This window comes from Rousettus aegyptiacus, unplaced genomic scaffold (assembly GCF_014176215.1).
Source record: "Rousettus aegyptiacus isolate mRouAeg1 unplaced genomic scaffold, mRouAeg1.p scaffold_m13_p_2, whole genome shotgun sequence".
NCBI classification, from domain to species: Eukaryota; Metazoa; Chordata; class Mammalia; order Chiroptera; family Pteropodidae; genus Rousettus; species Rousettus aegyptiacus.
The window spans coordinates 84,495,169-84,515,898 of NW_023416295.1; the positions used below are offsets into that span (position 1 = coordinate 84,495,169).

At 44.9% G+C, this 20,730-nt stretch overlaps 1 protein-coding gene across 2 annotated transcripts in view; it reads right to left on the reverse strand.

Moving 5' to 3' along the window:
• The window catches only part of TFCP2L1 (transcription factor CP2 like 1), a 50,261-nt gene extending 40,023 nt beyond the window's left edge, over window positions 1–10,238 (reverse strand). For both annotated transcript variants that reach the window (XM_016128505.2, XM_016128504.2), the window contains exons 1-2: window positions 10,091–10,238; window positions 6,521–6,672 (exon numbers count right to left, since the gene is read on the reverse strand). In XM_016128505.2, coding sequence (XP_015983991.2) covers window positions 6,521–6,672; window positions 10,091–10,152 — 214 coding nt within the window. In that variant the 5' untranslated portion in view covers window positions 10,153–10,238. The remainder of the gene's footprint in view (window positions 1–6,520; window positions 6,673–10,090) is intronic.
• Window positions 10,239–20,730: the final 10,492 nt, after the last annotated feature.

Genomic DNA, 20,730 nt, shown 5'->3' on the forward strand with positions numbered 1-20,730 from the left:
TGTAAGCACAAAGATATGTACACACAAATGCTCACTGGAGTGTTGAGTGTAATTATGAAAAAAAGTGGAAACAAGCCTAATGTTCCTCAAGAGAACAAGTTATGCAATATCCATGCAATGGGTCATAATGTAACCAGTAAAAATCAGCTTTGGTTTACAGTTTTTAATGTACCCACATGGTTCTAAGAATACTTTGTTTGAGGGAAAGAAAAGCAAGTTGCTGAAGGGTATATAATACAACTCCATATCTCTTAAAAAGAGGCATACATATTTCTACAAGTATGTGTGTGTGTGTGTGTGTGTGTGTGTATATATATATATATATATATATATATATATATATAATTAGATATATGTAGGTTAATGTATGACTAAGAAAAATCTGGGAAGTAGAGTTACTGGAAACTTTCTAGAGTGTGAATTTCTGTACTGTTTGTTTTATTTTATAAAAAAATGTGTACTATTTTTAAAATCTGGGGAAAAAACAATAAGGGAGAAAGCATTTTTTTTTAAAAAAGTAATCTATTTAAGTGTCATTTTGTTTACTCAGTTTATGTTCTCAAACTTCAGGCTAAAAATTAATCTGGAAAGAAAACTTCAGCTACAGAGAAAGGGTAACAGAGTAACTAATCCTAACCTCATCTCATTCCTTAAATTCGAAGTCACTGATATAATTCGAGAGAAGGAAAAATATAACTGTGTACTATTTGCCAGACAGTCGTTTATTCACTTAATTTTCAAGGCAACATACAAAATGAAACTGTCCCAATTCCAGATGAGGAAACAGAGGCTCCTAGAGATTAAGTAATTTCTCCAGAATAGAAACTGGTAAAAAGAGCCATTCTGTCTGGGGTCTAGGAGCCAGGAAGACAGCATGTCTGGCCTGGAGCTCTTATCTCCCTGGCCATCCCCTCAGGTCACCGTGGGTGGAGACACTGATGGGTGTGAGTGGAGTAGGGGCAATCAATAATGGTTTTTGTGTTCAAGGAGGCGTTTTTTCCCCTCTCCATTCCTTCGTGGTCCTCTCCCCTGCAAGTTTCTTTCATCTTCCCTCAAAGCTGCACCACTTGTGAATATGCCTAGCCTCAATCCAGCCCACAGAAAGTCTTAGAAAAAGTGACCAGAAAATGAGTGCCTCCCCTTCCAGAACTCGGTTCATTAACACTTCACAGATTGACCACGCCCTCCCTTGGCTTGCCTGATTATGTGATAAGGAAAGGGGAACCTGATTTCACCTTCTCTCAGCCTGCCATCCTGCCTTGCGTAAAATGGGAATACATAAGACATTTTGGGAGAATCACTCAAAACAGAATATCAGAAAGTATTTGGTAAATTCTAAAGTGGTAAACAAAGTATTACTCTAAAGGCTGTGCACAGTTCCATATAAAGCTTTACTTGGTTGAGGTCCCCACGTAAGTGTCCCCATGTAGTCCTTGACACAAAAGCTCACATCGCTTAGGAGTTCAGTGCTTTTTGTAATCACAGTTTTAAAGATGTATTTTAACACCCTGCATAGGACATGTCTCCTCCAGGTTATGTCTGTTATCTGGTTGTACAGTGAATGAAAAAAGCAAATAGAACAGTTCAGCAGGGCTTCCTGCCTTTAATCTGTCCCCAGACTACCGCCTATCAAGTCTAAGAAGTACAATGCTTAGTTGTAGATCCAACCCTGTGTTAACCTCTGAATTAGGAAAAAGGAAAGATAAAAATAGTGAAAATTCTGGAAGTCCCAGTTTGATGACCTTGTTAACTTCCAAAATAGGATTAGGGTAAACACGTGTCCACTTTATCATTAATAATGGCTAATATGTGAATGCTTATGATGCGCCAGAAACCATTTTCAGTGCCCTACATGTATTTACTCGTTCTATCCATCGAAGAGCACCTACTTTGTAGTTTTATTTCCTCCATTTTACAGATGAGCAATTGGAGGTACCGAGAGGTTAAGTGACTTGCCCAGCTGAATACCCACTGATTGCTCAGCCGCAGCAAGGCAGATCTTGGTCATCTGGTCTACCTCTCCATCCATATCATTCACATTCCTCCTTAAATTCCAAACCCTAGTCATCCTGAACAACTTAGGATTCTTTGGATAGACAGTGTGCTAAACTGCACCACCACCACCCACAAACCCATTCTTGCCTTTGTACATGACTTTTCTCTTTACTCATTGAACAACCTACCCCTTCCAATTGGAAGTTTTATTCCATGAGTGAATGAAAGTAAGAGTCCTATAAAAATGTATTACTATAGTCAAGCTTCAAGAGCTGCTCTGGTAGGAAAAACCAAAGCTTTCTCCTTAACAAACTATGCTTGCCAAGTTGTTTCTTATCTCAAAGCCAGAATTCACTACACAGATTGCCTGGGGTTCTCTTTCTTCTGTTCTTTGTGGCTCCTCCCTTACAATCCACTTCATCCTTTCCCTCTGGCTCCAGCCTGCTTTGGGGAAAGATCTGCCCACTGTGACCTTTGGTCACTGACAGAAGTTGATCTGGAAATGGAAGTTTTCAGAACTCCATTCAACAGCTGCCACCCCTTTTCCTCAGGACTCCATTTCAAAGGACAAACTTTGTTTTTCAAATCATTCTCACCATATCCAAAATTAACCACTGAGCTTGGTGATGGGAAGCCCATATGTAATACACCTTGCCCAAGCCACGTGATATCAGGGCATTGGTTTGACACTGCACTGAGAAATGGGCATCCAATGGTTTTAATGACTTTTTAATTTATAGATACAGCATCTCTCCCATGTTTTCAGACAACTTTAAACACATCATTACAAGGAAAAGGACATGGGGTAGCTTCACAGAAAGAATACAACATCATAGAGCCAATGCAATAAACATTACTTAATAGCAAATTTTTCAATTTACCAAGAAGGTTATAATGGATGTGTCAAAAGTATTTTTTAACTGAATCAATGGCTATTTATTCATCATATGACACTTTAAATAAAGTATGCTAAAAAAGATACCCAGTACAGCATACCGATAATAGCAACAAAGAGAAAAAAATAAAATGGCATTAAACAAATCATGCCTAATTTTTAATTGTCCAAATATTCATAAATCATCAAGACACCAAGCCTAATGCTAGGGATACAATATTAAAAACTTGTGGCCCTGCCCTCATAGAGCTTCCATTCTATTATGGGAGGTAGGCACTGAAAGAATTACATTGTGTATTTTCTTCCAGCAGTTATGACAATATTCCATCCTAAATAAGAGGAAATAGTAAAATAATATGTAGACATATTAAATAATGTCTAAGAGGTTTTAATAATGACAGAAAATTTTATTACAAAAATAGTATTTAATAAGAACAATTTTATAAGGCTTATGATCTTATCGGTATTTTTTTTAAAAAGGTATAGAAGGAAGATTTAATGGTTGTAACATTCATATATAAGAAATAAATAATTGAGACTGGCTAAGAAGAATGACAAAGGGAACTTCTGCTCCCAAATAGGAAAACATATTTCCAAGCTACAATAAATTGTTCAATAAGAAATGGGTGAGAATCAATGAATCTCAGGAGTATAGGACAGATACCTATATAAGGGTCTGTTTCTAGACTAATATGGTTTTTTAAAAGTTTTAAAGGTGGCATTTTAAACCAGTGAGAAAAGGATAAACCAGGCAATAACTAGTAGATTCATTATTTAGAAAAATAAACTTAGACATTTGTATCACATCATAAATTTCAAATGCAATATGATAGTATGAATCTCACTGGTAAAGCTGAAAATTATACATATATTTTATATAGTAATAATCCAAAATATCATCCAATAACAACTTATCAGGTTTCAAAAAATTTTAAATGCATTTCAATGGTAAAATTTTAAAACCATTAAATGAAATTTAGGAAACTATTAAACTAATTTTGCAGTTAGCAGGCATTCTAAGTATAAGAGAAAAACCATTTTAAACGACAAAGAATTGAATTTCTACACAGAAAAAAAAATCATGACATATATCCTACACCATAAATAGAGTTATCGCACAATAAATATAGTTAAATGGCCAGCTACCACAGGGAAAAATGTTCGCAATGTACGGCAGGTAAAAGGTTGATGATACTCCATAAATGGAATGATCTTCCTGTCAATAAGACATAAACATCCTGATAGGAAAATGTGCAAAGCATGTGAAATAATTGATGAAGAAATAAAAAAGCTCAATAAATATTTTAAAATATTCAACAATATTAGCAATGATAGAAATGCTAATTTAAGATTAAATTCTGTTTCACTAATCAGATGAAAAATGATAATATCCAATACTGGGAAAGAGACAGTGAAATGTATCTCACTGGCCAGCATAGAGATTGGTACATTCTGCTGAAAAGCCAATTTGGTAAATATATCAAAAACCTTATTCAAACCCTGTGATCCAATAATTTTACTTCTAAGGTATTTATCTAAAAATAAATAAATAATCAACATTTCACAAAGACAACGACTAAAACTAAGTGCCCATACTGTGAAACTAGATAGGTAACACCACTATGAAATGTAAGACTATGCAGCTGTGACAGAAACTTAAGTTTCCAAAGCATTTTTAATGACATGAGGAAAGTTCACAAATATAGTAAATTAAGAAAACAGAATATGTGTGATTATAACTTCAAAAGATGTATAAACAAATAATGTAGCAACAAGTTTAGCAGTATTTCTGAGGTAAAATTAGAGATCGTGATTTTTTCTTTTAATTTTCTTCCTTACACTTTTCTAAATCATCCAAAATTTTTATAATGAACATGCATTATATTTTAATAATCAGGAAAATCCATCTTAAAAAGTAAATACACAAAATTAAAACAAGATGGTAAGACCATAGGGCAACTCTTTTTCCCTCTCTTTTATTTTATCTGTAATGAGCAAAGGATAAACCCTTTTAAAAAGACCTGGTATGCTGACTGCCAAACTCTGCCCAAAGCAGACTGATTAAAGGAAGGAGGGACTGGAGGGAAGGTGAGGAAGGCAGTCAAAAGCCTTACAGACGGGGGGGGGGGGGGGGGGGGGGGGGGGGGGGGGGGGGGGGGGGGGGGGGGGCGGAGGCAGGCACACTCAGGCTCCCGGTCCAGCAGCAAGGCCTCAGACCACTCACTCTTCAGCATCACTGGACAGGGTCAAGAATAAGAACTGCCTCGGAGTACAACACTCCATAAATATCACCCAATTTCTTCATGCTACATTTAGGCAAGAAGGCAGAGGCCCAAAGAGGAATTGCCTAAAGGTATACAAGTTGGTAGCATCTGATTTCCCATGAAAGAGAAAGGAAAGTGGCGGAAGCCACTCTACAAACAAGCAGATGCACAAAGGTATCTTCCACATGGCCACATCACTGCCAACAACCACCAGCCTCAGCGAATGGAGCACAGATCTTAGAGCCTGAGCCAGGCACCCTGCTGTTGACCAGACGTGGCTTGGTGACTCACTGATGCCACGAAGCTAGTACAAGGATAAGATTGCCCTTCCTCGGAGCCACATCAACAATGGGAAGGGGCTGTTTCCATCTAGAGGCAGATGCAGAGCCACCTGCTGATTCTGAGCTGGTTCTTTTGCACAGAAGCTGGCAAGTTCAGCAGTCAGAGAGTTTGACAATCAGGTTGGACCTCCACCTCAGACTGGCACCCCACACTGAGGAGTCAAAATTCTACAGAAAAGAGGCAGCGTTTGTGGGACAAACCACAAGCACACTGCAGCTCCCTTGCAGCTTGGTGCAACATTACAGAAACCGCTGTGTTCCCCTGCCCCTCTGCTCTTCCCATCTAAAGTTGAGGGGCAATTAATCCACTTGATGCCAGGGTGTTTATGAGGTCGCCCAGGAAGGAAGTGCAATAAACATAAACACATAATCATCCAGAAAACACAAAATCACAATCCATCAGGACAGTGATCCACGGGTTCTGATAAAGGAAATCAGAAATTGAACAGCCGCTATCATACCGAACACTTCACATATCCTCATTCTTTCAAACATCGCAAAATTATACTTGCCATTTTACACATGAGAACACTGAGGCTCAGAGAAAAAGATAGCTCAAAGTCACAGCTAGGAAGCACTAGAGTTGGAATTTAAACTCCAAAGCCCATGCCACCACTGCCAGGTGCAGCTCCAGAAAGGACAGCAGATATAGTATACCACAGGTGTTTAATCTATGTCCAGGAAAAGACATCAGTTGTGGTCACAGTAAACAGCAATTACAACAGTGTCTGCAATCACTGAGCACATGCTGTGTGGAGGGCCTGTCGAGGAACATTACCCCATTTGGCCTGAGTAACAACAAAGTTGATGTGTACATTTTTCAGATGAAGACCCTGAGGCGAGGCTCAGGGTCTTACAACTAGAAAATAGAATCTATCTGACACCACAGCCTCTTCCCAAACCCCACCTCTCCCACTGTGACAAGGTAATGAGGCCAAATCGGTGGTACAGGACAACTCCCCCTTCCCTCTAGGTAGTCTCCCCAGACCCCGGGTTCTGCCCTAACCCAGTTCTCTGGCCACTACCTTGGTTGAGGTAGGTCAGTGTCTCTTCATGCAGCTTCACAGCTGGGGACGTGGCAGCGCACAGCACGTACTGCAGGGGTGGCAGGCGGGCATCATTCTCAGGGGAGAGCTGGGGCTCCTCCTGCTTGAAGATGGGCAGAGCGAGCACATCACTGCAACACATGGGAGGGGGTTGTCAGGAACAGAGCCCCGAGAGCCCATTTGCAAAGAGAGAACCAAGTTGGAGAGGTAGATGCAGACCAAGGGAGGGGATTAAGGGCAGCTCAGCAAAGCATATGGCCGTGTGCTGGCTCAGCTTCCCACCCCTCACATCACAAACTCAAAGATGCTTCAGACAGAGCAAACCAGTCTGTGATGATTCTACTTTGTTTCAATGATCCTCAAGAGATTTATTCAAACAAATCATCAGTGAGGTAAAAATACGCAGCTATCTCATAGCTAAAGTTACAGAAATCTCGGTAACAAAGGGACTACCAGCAATGGAGTGAACTTTAGATGCCGTATGGTTTCCATCTACAAGATAGTGATTATTATTGTCTTATTTTAGAGTAAGACTGAATAAAAATTAATTTTTTTAAATAAACTAGCCTATTCATTGGCCACTTCTCAGACCAATACAACTCTGCCCTCAGGGCTCTGTAAACTATTCAAATACAGAAACTGTTGGCTTCACTCTCCCAGGTTGAGACATCCCCCGACCAGTCTAAAAAAAAAGGACAGTTGACCCATAACCCCTATTCAAAAAGTCATGCTAATATGTCTTAAATATAAAACAAGAAGGAAGGACCTTGGTTTCAATTCCATTTTCTTAGCCAAATGAAAAATATTGATATACCCAGATTCTTTCTTCCACCTATGAACAAAACTCCCCTCCATATCCCAAAAAATCAGCCTCACATCAGCCTATGACTAGAGAAGTATTTTTAAATGCCCTCACAAAAAAAAAAAAAAAAAAAAGGAAAGGAAAGAAATCCCTGAGAACATGAATGACCTGCAGGCAAGAGAGACTCTTTTAAGATCTCTAAATTATGAGCGGCAAGAAAACAGGTGCCAAAAAAATACCAGGGCCCTTATCTTGATAACCCTCCTCCCTCCACGTGTCCCGGGTTATGAATCAGATTCATTGACCCCACTTTACTGTATAAACAGCAGTCACTGGTACAATCTGTTCCTCATACAACACAATAAACGAGTGTCTCTAAAACACAAACCCAGCACACACCCCAAAAATGTCTAACCAGTTCTCAGAAGGAAAAGCCAGGCTTGGAGTATAGCTGTGTGTACACCTCGCCTGCCACCTTGTGTGGCCCAAAGACCAGGGCACAGTATTGACTTGGCTCCCCCCACACCCAGCCTTCCTTTTATAAAGGCTGGCATACTCCTAGTCTAGGTGGTTATCGAGGAACAGGGGAGAAGCAGGCAGGCCTGCTCACCTGGGGATTGCATAATTTTATGTTTGCCCAGATCATGTTAAGTTAATAATCCATGGGCTGCTGCCTTTAAATTTAAAAAAAAAAAAAAGGGAGGAGGGTAAGAACCATCACTCAACAGTAACTTGTTTCAAGCCTGGCATCCTTATTTGCCAAGAAATAAAAGTCACTAGAACACCAAACAGAAAAAGGGAAGAAGGGAGTAAAGGCCACTACCCCTGTATGGTCAAACAACTTGCAGAAGTTCTGCAGTGAGGAGAAAACCAAAGATAAAATACAAAAAAAAAAAAAAAAAAAAAAAAACCAAGGCAATGAACAAGACCCTCACTCTAGAGTTGGGGGGATCAGGGATATATTCATTGACCCCTACATTGGCCTTCACTGAGGTCAACCTCTAACAGGCAAAATTCCCAGCTTCTAAGAGGTAAAAAGGGTGGGGTGGGGCGGGGAGCATGGACCAAATGTTTTTTATCCATGGACCCAAAACGACTCCAGAAACCAATATGGCTTTATGGCACCTTTCACCCCAACTCCTGCCCTCCTCTCAATGTAATACCAAAATCCTAAAAGGTATCCGTTATTCCACAGACAGATTTTCATTTCATGGTAGAGGCAGCTCCCATGCAAAGAAAATTATCCTCTAATGGGATGCTATTTTAAGTGCCCAGGAAATTTTTAATACACTCACCCTCCACTCAAGGTCACCTTTAAAATCATTTTTAAGGTATGGGAACACACTTGATGACAACAAACTGAAATTTAGGGAAAACTACACCTAAAATTACATCACACAGTACAATAAAAATGTATTTCGTTGTAGCATTTTGTGTAAGTGAATGGACACTTAATCTTCTGCCAGGGATTAACATCTGCCCAGTGGGCTTCCGACATCCCCCAGAGCAGCTTCCCTCTGGAGACATCACCAAGGTCTTCAGGGAGATCATCGGTCCTTAATTAAGGCCTTATATTTATGCCATCTCCCACTACTCTAGCCATGAATAAAAAACTGCGGACACACCAACTCATTCTTTTGACTTCTGGAAGGGGTAGGTCTTCGGGAAGGACTATTGGACAAATACCAATCAGAAGTCAGAATTTACAAATAACATGTACTGTTAAATCTCAGAAGGAACTTCTTAAGATCAAAAAAAAAAAAAAAAAAAGCACTCTCGCTGTATCTCTTTGGGGTTCTCCATGCCAGCGACTCCCTCAGCCTCACAATTCACTTTCTCTGAGCCCTACCAAGCCATTTGGGTTAAATTAGGCACATTTCATAAACTGTGACTAGAATAGAAATAAAGACAGGCCAAAGCTGGTTCAGGCGAGTTCAGAAAGCGAAATGACTGTCCATTAGTACCTGATCAACTGCAGGACAGGGGAAAACGATAATCCAGGGACGGAAGCTAACGGGGTCCTACTTCCTTTGGGGGACAGGAGAAAACTTTCCAAACAGGCAGGATTTACTTTTCCTTGTGAAGAGCACTAGTCAGTCAAATCCTCGCAGAAGACTTCCATCAAGGGCTATAAACATAGGGGCCTCAGGCCGAAACGCTCAAGACCACCTGGAAGGAGGGGGCAACCTGCCCCCTCACAAGCCTTTGCTGGCGCCCTCGAGGCTGCAGCACAGGTCAGCGCTCACCGCTCACTCGCCCGGACCAAGGACACTAGAGAAGGCGCGAGGCTCGGAGAGGGAACAGGCGAAGAGGGGCAAAGAGCAGGGGACTAGACTTTCCAGGGGCAGGCACCCCTCCGACGCCAGCGGAGAGGAGACAGAGGACAAGTACGCAGCGGGGGGGGGGGGGGGGGCTGCAGCCAGAAAGAGCGCGTCCCGAGCCCGCCGGAGGTCATCATGGGAGGAGCGGGGGCACAGGTCTCTGCAAGACGGGCCCCAAACACTGCTCTTCCAGTCCTACCAGGGTCCGTCCGTCCGTCCATCCCTAGGCGGGACTCTGGGTGGCTCTCTCTCCTTCTCTCAGTCCGCAAAGAGCAGACAGTGAGCAAGTGGGGCGCAGCCGGGGCGCTAGGCACCCCGGACCTTGCAGCTACCCTCCACGCCCCGCACGTCCGACAGCCCTCGCCCGCTGACCTGGCCCCGCCACCCCAGCGGGATCCCCGTCGGGCTGGGCAGCGCGGCCCTTACCGCAGGTAGCTGCTGGAGTTGTGCTGGTTGTAGTGCTCGGGCTGCGTGTGCCAGAACAGCATGGCTGGAGCTCCAAGCCCGCCACGACCTGGGCGTGCAGAACCAGACACAGAACGCGAGGTTCCCAAACGGTCACCTGAAAGTGCGCTCCGAAACGCCGCGCCCGCCCGCTGGGCGCCTTTATGGACAGCCCAGGGGGCGGGACCGCGGCCAGACCCTCCCCTCAGGCCGCGCCATCGGGAGGCGGCTCCCCTGCGGCCACCGCACCTGGCTGACCGCACCCGCCGCCCTTCCCGCAAGCTAGCGCGCCTCCCGGGCGCTAGACTAGAGCGCGCCGCTCGGCTGCCAGCTGGGGCTGAAGCCCAGCTCCTCTCCCTCCCACTGGGTGTGGGGCTCAGGTGACCCTCACCGCAGCTCGAATGGCCTCACGCACCTTCTCCGCGCCCCGCCCATTGGCTCTGCGCGCCTGCTGGTCCCCAGAGTCGCACGGTGGTTGGGGAGAGGCCGCCCTGAGCTGGATGTCAGGCACCAGGGCCAAGACACCCCCTCTGCTCCTTCTCATGCTCTTATTTATTTATAGCACTTTACTCTCTCTGAAATCGTGGGGTTTTTTTTTTTATTTTTGTGTGTTGTCTTTCCTCCTAGAATGTAAGCTCCAAATGGGCAAGGCCTGTTCTATAACTTACCGTGTAATCTGCCCTGCCTAGAAAAGTGCTTGAGACATAGTAAGTGCTTGATAAGTATTTATTAAATAAGTATGAAAAAAAGAAAAGAAAAGAAATGCATCCAGTGAGTAATTAGAGAAGGCTTCCTGGAGATGACATGGAACTGAGTCCTTATGGATGATGAGGAAGCATCTCTATGAACATCGAGAGGAAAAGCGGTTCCAGTCAGGAACAAGAGTAATGGCCAAGGCCCTGAGGCTGACCTACTTTGACATGGCTGGGGCTCCATGATCAAAGAGAAGGCTTAGGGGATGAGGTGGGGAGGTGCGCAGGGCTGCTCACAGAAGGCCTAGCAGGCCCTGCGAAGAACTGGATTTAATTCTGTGTGTTTTAAACAGAGCAGTCACATATCTGATTTGCCTTTGGGAAAGATCAATCTGGACAAAGTGTGGACAGTGGGTCACAGTGGGGGGTCAGTTAGGAGGGAGTGGAGGTCAAAGAACCATAACCCACATCCTAGTTTCTGTCCCTGAGTGTTAATCGAATGAAATGAAGTCCCATGGAGATTAGGAGCTCCCAGCTCCTTCCTCAGTCTGTTCTCTCTGCTCCCCTCCCTCCAGCCACAGTTTGTAAGCAACTTGCACTGAGCAGCTCTCAAGCACTACCACCTCCCCTCTGCTCTTCTGCCCCATGAGGAAAGAAAAGGTGCCTCTCGGAGGCCCCCTCAAGGAAAAACTTGTGGCACTAGCCACAGGTAGTGCTGTAAGCAGACAGCCCTTAGCTGCCAGCCTCTTCAGGGAATGCCTCTGCTGCAGAGAGCCACTATGGAGTCAGGAGTGTAAGTCTGGCCATCTCCATGGATGGACTGTTTTAGCCCCAGGACTCCCTTGACACAAGTTGAAGCTGTTCCAGGGCCTCCCTCAGTCCATTCCTGCTTCCTTCTCATCATTTGCACAGATGTTAATCTCAAGGGAACTTCCTAATAAACATCCTGAGCACTAAGTTCTGTCTCGGGGTCCACTACAAGGAAGGTGTTCTGGAGTAGTGTGGAAAGAGCACCCCCTTTACTGGATTCTTTCACTGGACAGATATCCCCAGAGCACCTGCCATGTCCCAGGCATGGCACTGGTCACTGGGATGCAAGCTTGCGTTCGAACTGGAGAGACCAGTGGGTATCCGCAAATTACAGGAAGTATAATCAAGGATGTAGAGACTACTCTGGGAATATGAGGCAAGACTTTGGAGCTCTGAAAACTCTCCTGAGTAAAGTGATGTCTCCTGATGGATGGGTAGGTGGAAGTTAGGCCAATCTGTGAATTGGGGGTTAAAAGAAGGTCTCCAGCCGAACACGCAGCAGATGCAGAAGCCTGGAGGAAGGGCACTGAACATGTGAAAGAGAGATTACAGTGGCTCAGACCTGGGTTTACCAGCTGGCTCGGTGAAGATATGTGACCTTGGGTGAGGTAAATTGACTGCATGCTAGTCTCAAAGATGGCATCTATTTCCCCTCCCATCTGGGCTGGCTGTGTGACTGACATTGACCATAAAATGCAGCAGAAGTGTTGCGGTCCCTGTTCCAGGCTGGTCCCTAGGAGGCAGGGCAGCTGCTGCTTCCCCTCTCCTGGAGTTCCAGACCACCATGTAGGGTCTAACTGCCCCATTGGAGAGCAAGGCCCAGCCAGGCCCCTGCCACTTGAGCTACCAGCATAAATGTCTTAGATGCATTAGTGGATCTGCCCCAGCAGAGGTTACATGGAGCACAGTTAAGACATCCCACCAAGCCCTGCTCAAAATACAGACTTGGGAGGAAACCAATGGTTGTGGTTTTAAGCTACTCAGTTATAGGATAGTTTGTTTCATACTAATGGAGAAATGATGTCTTGGGCCCTTCGAACCACAGTTTGGCCATTGGTAAAAAAGGGGTAAAAAACCTAAGCTTCAGGGTTGTGATGAAGCTCAGGGTCAGGTGAGTGTAGCCTCTCAGGAATGTCTGACCCTCCGATGTATATTTCAGGTGACTGCATACCTTCTTTTCTAGATTTTGACCCTCTTGAGGATAGAATTTGACAATGTCCACAAAACTGCATCTGAGTCACTGTGACATATCCCTGCCTATGACTCTTTAGTGTTGCAGGGCACCATTAGGCTCAGTCTGGACCCCAGGGGCATCCAGTCCAGTGAAGAGAAGAGAAGACAGATATACGGGCAATGGCCTGACAGTCCATCTTTTCATTTTGTAAGCATCCACCATTCGCTTACACTGGAATATTGATTTTTACTCTGTGCCAGGCCCAGGCCACACACTAGACTCTCCCAATGCTGAGAAGTAGGCACATCACCCCCATCTTACAGATGAACAGACAGAGGCCCTGGGTTTTGAGGCCAGTTCTGAAAGCTCAGGGCCCATGCTCTTTGGCTATAATCAATTCCTGTCCTAAAGCCCTGCATTTCTTCCTTCACACAAGGCTGGGTAAATACCCTGTGGTCAGATGTGTGTCTGCTCCCAAGGAGCAGCCTAGGGCCCCACTGGTTCTCAGGGCTAACACCGTCTTGGCAGCTCCACAAGATATGCCAGCTGTTCTTGGAGGAAGTCACCATAAAGACTGGGGCCTCATGCTTGAGGATGGTTGTGATGGATGATTAGGAGTTTAAGGTGGCCAAGGTGGGAAAAGGCTATATAAATATGTTTATCACAGTATTGTTTATAACAGAAAAAATTGGAGACAAACTAAATGTCCATCAGTAGCAAACTAGATACATCAACTGCGGTCTAGTTACACGATGAAATCCTCTACAAGCATGAAAATGAGTTAGAGCTGCATGGATGAAGTTCGCAAGCTTAAGGTTGGGCAAAGAAAAGCAAGTTGTATATACACATTATACAATATTGCTGTGTAAGGTTTAAAAGCATGCAAAACATACTAGATATTTTTCAGGAGCCCTTATTTTTGAGACTAGGAAGTGATAAACACGATACTCAGAGTAGGGCTTACCTCTGGGGAGAAGGGGCTCACATAGGGAGCTTCCTGCACTCTATGAGTTCTTTATGTAATTATTTCTTAGGTGGGACAGGACATATCTGAGTGGCTGTTATAACATTCTTTATATATTTTGGCAATCCAAAATATTTCATTAATAGTTTTATTTTTAAGTCTTTGCAAAAGCTAAAGGCCTTGAAGGCCCTGAGTGCGGCATAGGAGAAGAAAGAGAAAGACCTTGTTTGCCTTGCTCCAGCATTCAAGTTTAACATGTTTTGCCTGAAGAAGATGGAGCCCCTTCTGAAACAACTGGAAAAGGCAAGTGCAGATGCCTTGCATCGACCCAGACACCATGTCCCTTCCCTGGACAGGCTACACCCTATCCCCCAGTGTCAGCTACCCAGGGCCCACACATGGAGGGACTGTTGGGTTGGGAGTAGGTGGAAAAGGCTGGAGGGACTCAACAATGTCTGATCCTGAAAACCCATTGCTCTTCCTGACTTGGGTTCCTGAAGGGGAAGGGAATTGAAATTCCGACTGTTAATTTTGAAATACCTGCTCCGGGTTGGACATTTTCTACAGTAGCCCTAAGAGGTAGGGGCTGAATGCTCATTTACAGATGTAGAAACTGAGGTTCCTCAGAGTAAGTGAACTGCTAAAGTCTCTAGTCCACCTGTCCCCCGAGAGACGCCCCTCATGCCCCTTGGCAATTTCTCCTGTGAGGAGTCTGCCTAGGCAGGGTGCCTCTGCAGAATTCATGGGCAGGGATTCCTCCTGGAAATAGCCTCTCCTGTGGGCCCTGTTATGCCAACAGGCTTGGCGGATGGTGAGTTGCCAAAACACAGAGCATGCTGCATTCTCAGGATAGAGGCCAGGTCACCCTTCACTGCCATGTACACTGCTCAGGCAAGACAATGGAGTGGGCCCACAACTGGCAGAGGGAGCTTTCCTAGACCTGGTCTCAGGTGTACCAGGCCCTCTTTACAGCACCTGAGCTCCTGACTCCCACGGAGGGGCCAGGCAGCAGGCAGAACACAGAGAAGAAGCACCCGTTTACTGAGCTCTGGCTCTGTAACCAATACATTCCAACCCCATACCACACCTGCAAGATTCAGTGTGATTACCCACGGAAGAAAAATCAAGGTTCCAGATGCTCAAGAAACTAGCCCAGGGTGAGGTGGCTAAGGTTCAAGATCTGAATCTTAGATCTGAACACGGCCATTCAACTCTGAACCTCGATGCTCAGTCCTCTGTTCTGGCACAGCCCCTCGAACCCCAGCCTAGGCCAGAGCATTGGCAAGTAAGCTATGCACACAGTTTGCGCCCAACCCCAGGCCACACCCAACCTGCACCGGACAGCTGGGGAAGCTGGGTTGCTGAGGCCCTCAGGAGCTAACACCCTACAAGGAAGGCTGGGATCTTCCTTGAGTCTGTGGCCCCATCAGATTCTGGAATCTCCTAGTCAGGGCTGTGTCCTCCTCCGAAATTCATCCCCTGCACCTGGCAAGGGGTCATCATAGAGAGGCTACTTACGAGCTGTTTGTTTAATTTGACTGACATGAACTGATGTGAAATACCATGGCAGATGCTTCAAATAGGAAAATCACTAGCACAGTCTATTACACAATTAACTAATCCCTTAAGAATAACATAGAAATATGCACAAAATTCAAAGGGGTCATACTCAGAAAGGAAAATCTCAGCACCCCCTTGCCTTCTCCACTCATCCAACTCTTCAGCGTTGAAAACTTCCCATGGGCTCTTCCCAAGCTGGGTAATATGCATGGGTGCATGTGTTTCCACGAGGAGAATACAAGAGGCACACTAGGGGTGCTAGAACTACCCAGAAATCTTAGAGGTGCTCAACTTCAGCAGATTTCCTGGGAGAAGAGAGGATGAGTAGTTAGATCTGGGCCCTGAGAGAGGAAGGTTTTTTGTACGTGAATGAGAAAAGGAGTTCTCCCAGCATAAGGAACAGCATGTACAAAGGTGCAGAGGGAGGAAAGAGTGTGGTTCTGCAAGGGTAAAAGAATGGGGCCACAGGGTAGCTCATGGAGTAAGGAGGGCCTAAGCAAGAGCATGGCCCAGCAACTTCTGACTTTGGGAGTAGACTCAGTGTACCACCTTGGGCTCATCACTTAATCACTTGTTGCCAATTGTGCAATGGACATTGATTGAGAACTGCCCTTGGGATCAGTAGCTGTCTGGGAGTAAAGGAAGGAGTGGGCAGAGGGGCAAGTTAAGCTATGAGACCTCAGTGGATCCTACAGGTGCTCCGGGGCCTGGAGGGCCCTTAAAATTGTCCGGAATTTGGGCAAGGGAGTCAGGCTTTTTACACACCCACACTGACCAGTGATGGTCAGAAGGTTGCCTCTGGAGCAAAGCAGCTCAGCTCAGAGCAAATCCTGAAGAGAGACCTAGCCAGTGGTATCAACCGACAATGCTCCCTGAAGCAGGGGCCTAGGTGCCTCAGCCCAGGAGGGAATACCTTGTCTGGGCACGACAGCACCCACCATGCTCTCCGAGCTGAGTCTCCATTTGTAGAATGACGATGAAGGTTTGTGCCTAAGGAAGACAATGCATGGAGTGTGCAGCGCACCCTCTCCCAGCCTTCTCCAAAGCACTTGTAGTTTTTCAGCTGCACGTCACCAATCTCATTTTTAATTACTTCTTGAATGTTCAAAACTGTGTAGTGGCTCGAAAATGCCAACTGCTATTTAGGATTATGTTCTGCTGCAAGTAACAGAAATCTCAAAACAAAAAGGCTTAAACAAGGTTGAGGCTCATTTCTCCATTAAGTTCTAGAAGTCTAAAGTTAACACCATCTAGTATGGTATCCATGAGCCACATATGACCACTGAACATTTGAAATATGGCTGATCTTAATAAAAATGTGTTATACATGTCAAGCACACACAAAATTCAAAGATTTTATATGAAAAAAGAAGATAAGTAGCCTATCAATAATTTTTTTACTGACCCCATGATAAATGATTATATGTTTAATATGTTGAGTTAAACACTATATACATTATTAAAATTAATTTTACCTGTTTATCTTTACTTTTTCAAATGTGAATACTGAGAAATTTAAATTAAAACACATAGTTTTCATTTGTATTCCTACTGGACAAGACTGGTCTACAGCAGTGGTTCTCAAGCAGAGGTGACTTTGCACCCCCCAGAGGACACATAGCCATCTCTAGAGTCATTTTTGGTTATCACGATTTGGGGGGTGGGGGCTAGTCTCATCTAGCAGGTAGAGGCCAGGGCTTCTGCTAAACATCCTACAATAAACAGGACTGCCCCCCACAAAAACAAATTGTCCAGCACAAAATATTAATAGGGCTTAGGCTGAGGAACTCTAGCTTAATTATTCCATGGTATTCTTAAACGTCAGGAACCCAGAATTCTCATGTCTTGTTTCTTTGCCTTGTGTACCTTCCATCTGCAAGATCATGGCATAATCTAGAATGGATGCTCGAGCTCCAGCCATCATGGCAGCATTCTAGCCAGCCACAGAAAAGAAAACAAAAATAAGGCACATTTTCTCTTCAGGGAAGTTGTATACACCACTTCTGTTTACTTCTCATTGGTGGGAACCTGGCCTCACCTTGCTGTATGGGAAGCTAGGAAATATAGTTCTTATTGGAACAGCATGTACCCAGCTAAAAATCAAGAGTTTCTTACTGAGAAAGATGGGAGAATAGACCTGAAGAAGGAATAATTTCTGCCATACATTGCCAGGGGTACCAGGCAAGGAATAATACTTGCATTTTACAGATGAAGAAGCAGAGGCACATGAATAAAGGCACTTGTGAAGACACAGAGTAAATGGCAGACTCAAGCATGAACCAAGAGCTCCTGATTTCCAATTGTCTGATCATCACACCCTGCTACCCTGCAAGCATGGCTATATCGCATTTTTGTTCTTTGAATCCCATTGACCAATGGTCCATGTTGGTCACCTCCATCATGGTGATAGCAGTTTCTCTACCAAGTACTATTCTTGTTCTCTCAAGAGATGATAGTGATTTCAAAGATATTCCTTTAGTTTCTTAGCTTTGACAAATGTGCACTGTAACCTAAGATGTTAACAATGGAAGAAACAGAGTGAACTTGGGAATTCCGGGGATTATATTGGCAACTTTTCTGTAAGTCTAAAATTATTCCAAAATGAAAATATTTTTTTTAAAAAATATTCAAAGAGTAAAATTGATACATTTGGGCATGGGTTGTTTGGTGTTCTTAAAACAAAGCTCAAAGGTATTATCACTTTTAACATTCACCAAATAGCCCAGACAGGGTGAATATATTCTAACAAACAACTATTGTGTAGCCATCCCTTAGCATGTTCCAAGTGCTGTGTGGGAACATTATGTTTACTAGCTTGTCTAGTTCTCACAATGGCCCTATGAGACAGCTAATGTGCTCATTTCACAAATGAGGTTGTGAGGCCCAAGAAGGCCAATATGTCAGGCAGTCTGCACAGGGGCTCATGATTGACAAGCGGAGGAGCTGGGATTTGAACCCCGGCCCTCCCACTCTAAAGACTGTAGTACTGCCCTCCACAAATTCTCCTCTTTCTCCCTAGATTTGCAGTCTTTAGGGCAGTCAAGTAGCCCTCCACAAATTCTCCTCTTTCTCCCTAGATTTGCAGTCTTTAGGGCAGTCAAGTATCCTCATTCTGAGGAGAATTGCCCTACACTCCCGGCCAGGCAGTCACAGTGAATTGCCCTGGGCAGAGTCAACCACATGCACTTTGGCACAGTGCCTCCCCTTCAGGGAGCAAACAAGAATCTTGTTATTTGTTCCAGGCCTCCTTCTTCAAACCTCCTCACTTACAAGCACCAGCCTCTGCAGGGAGCCCGCATGTAGCATCTCTTTCCTCGGGGGGTGCTACTCCAGAGAAATCGGAGAAAGCAAGGGGTGAGACTGCAGAGAGCCCCTCCTGAGGGGCATAACCAAGGTGTTTAAGCTTCCCACCCATTATTCTAATTAACTCTCTCAACATCTTAGGGAGACAGATGTCATCATATCCACTTCACTAATGAGAAAACTGGAGCTCTGAGACTCAGCAACTTGTCTAATTTTGCACAGTGAGAGGGTGGTAAAGCCAGGATGAGCTCTGTCCACTGTGCTGGGCTGAAAGGAGAGAGATCGCCTGGGGCCAGACTCGAGATATCTCCCCAGGGAGGCAGGAGAAGTTGGACAAGGCTGTGAAGTCTTAGTGCCTGAGAGAAAGAAGCAGAACTGAGTGAGACTTAGCAAACTTACTTATTCTCCTACTCTCTTCAGAGAGGCTGTCTCCACTGGCTCCGAGACTTTACACCCAGGAGTCTCCTGCCTGAGGGGTTCTCTCCCTCTTACTCACTCATCCCAACCCTTTCCAGAAAAAGTTAGACCAAACATTGGCACCTACCACTGCATCTTCCTGAAACCTTCCATGATGAAAGTGAAGACTTTTTTAAGGACATAAATGCATAAAGACAAATAGGATGGAAAGAGATCACAGCCACAAAGGTCTGGAATCTGGAAAGCAGATGACTGAGAGCTGAAAGTCTCCTCATAGAGAGAGAAGCTGAGCTAGTGATGGGCAAAACTAGCAGAGCAACCTAATTATCATGTCAGAATCCCCCTATAGGCTGGGAATCACAGCATCATTGCCTGGGGAGAGGGGTGAGAAGGATTGGTGGAAATCTGTTAAAGAAAGCTTAAATTTCATATCCTCCTTTCCTCTCCATGCAGGAGGTACATCAGGGGACCCCTGAACTGGGTTGTGGGTGTTATTCCAGATCCTCCAAGAAGCAGATGCCAAGGTGGAACTACATGTGTGAGGATTTTATTGGGGAGGGCCTAGAAGAAGGGAGAGCCACAGACTGCAATGCTGGCCTGACTGAGCAAAGGAGAGACAGAGAGAGGTCAAAGAAAAGCATCCCGAATGGCCCTGTGCTCTAAGGGAGGTCTGCAATGCAGTTTCCTGGGAAGAGCTTCTGGGTGTCTGGGAGAACAAGGGAAGTGTGTCCATGGTGAAAACTCAGAGGGATTGGAGAAGAGTGTCTGAATTTGAGGTCTGCAGGCACAGTCTCATTAGGGCCATCAGGAATACTTAGAGGTAGGGGTACCATTATGAGAACAGGAATTAAGTGAATGTTTATATACTGAATGCTAAGAGCTCTGGACTCTCTCCTTTCCCTGATCCCAGCCTCACCTGGCTCCATTCCCAGAATGCCAGCTCCCTAGCCTTCACCCTTGAAGTAGGATTTTGGAAGACTTTTCTGAAGAATTCGGCATTGTGGCTCCCCAGTGAAAGAACCCAGGGGGATCAGCCTGCAGTAAGTCAGTCAAGCCCCTCCCACACATTCTGAGCTACCATTCAGCCACTTAGCCTCTCTTAATATGAGCAGAGAATCATAGATCATCCAACATGGGAGAACATAAAAGATAAAGACCAAAATACCCAAATACGGGCACAGGGGTTTAAGAGTGGGAATCAACTAGGATGAAATAGACTACCAGAGAGAGGAAACATTAAGAAATCTATCGGAGGATTTCAGAAACACGGTGGAGTAAGAGACGCCCCAGATCTCTCCCCTTGAAATAACAATAAGCTGAACATCTAAAACTCAACAAAAAACACCTAAATTGCACAACAGCACGTCTGAGCATAGGATCTGCACATAAGAGCTACCACAGGTAAGAATCCCAGGTGTTGGGTGGTGGACTGGGAGAAACAAAGAATCTGCTTCTCGCAGCCACTGGAGCTACCTGTAGGAGAAGGAGGAGGGGGAGGGGAGAAGGTGTGGTGATTTCCCTGAACAGCCCTGCCTGGGAGAGTTGTGAATGTCACACAGCCGACTTCAGGGCAGAAAGCCGAGAAGCAGGACGGCAGAAAAACAACAGTTGATTTTTACCAGCTGCGGTTGCAAAACCAAGGCTTAGCCGCAGCCCTCATCCCACAACCCAGAGGGCCCCTCCCCCTCCATACCCTTTGAGA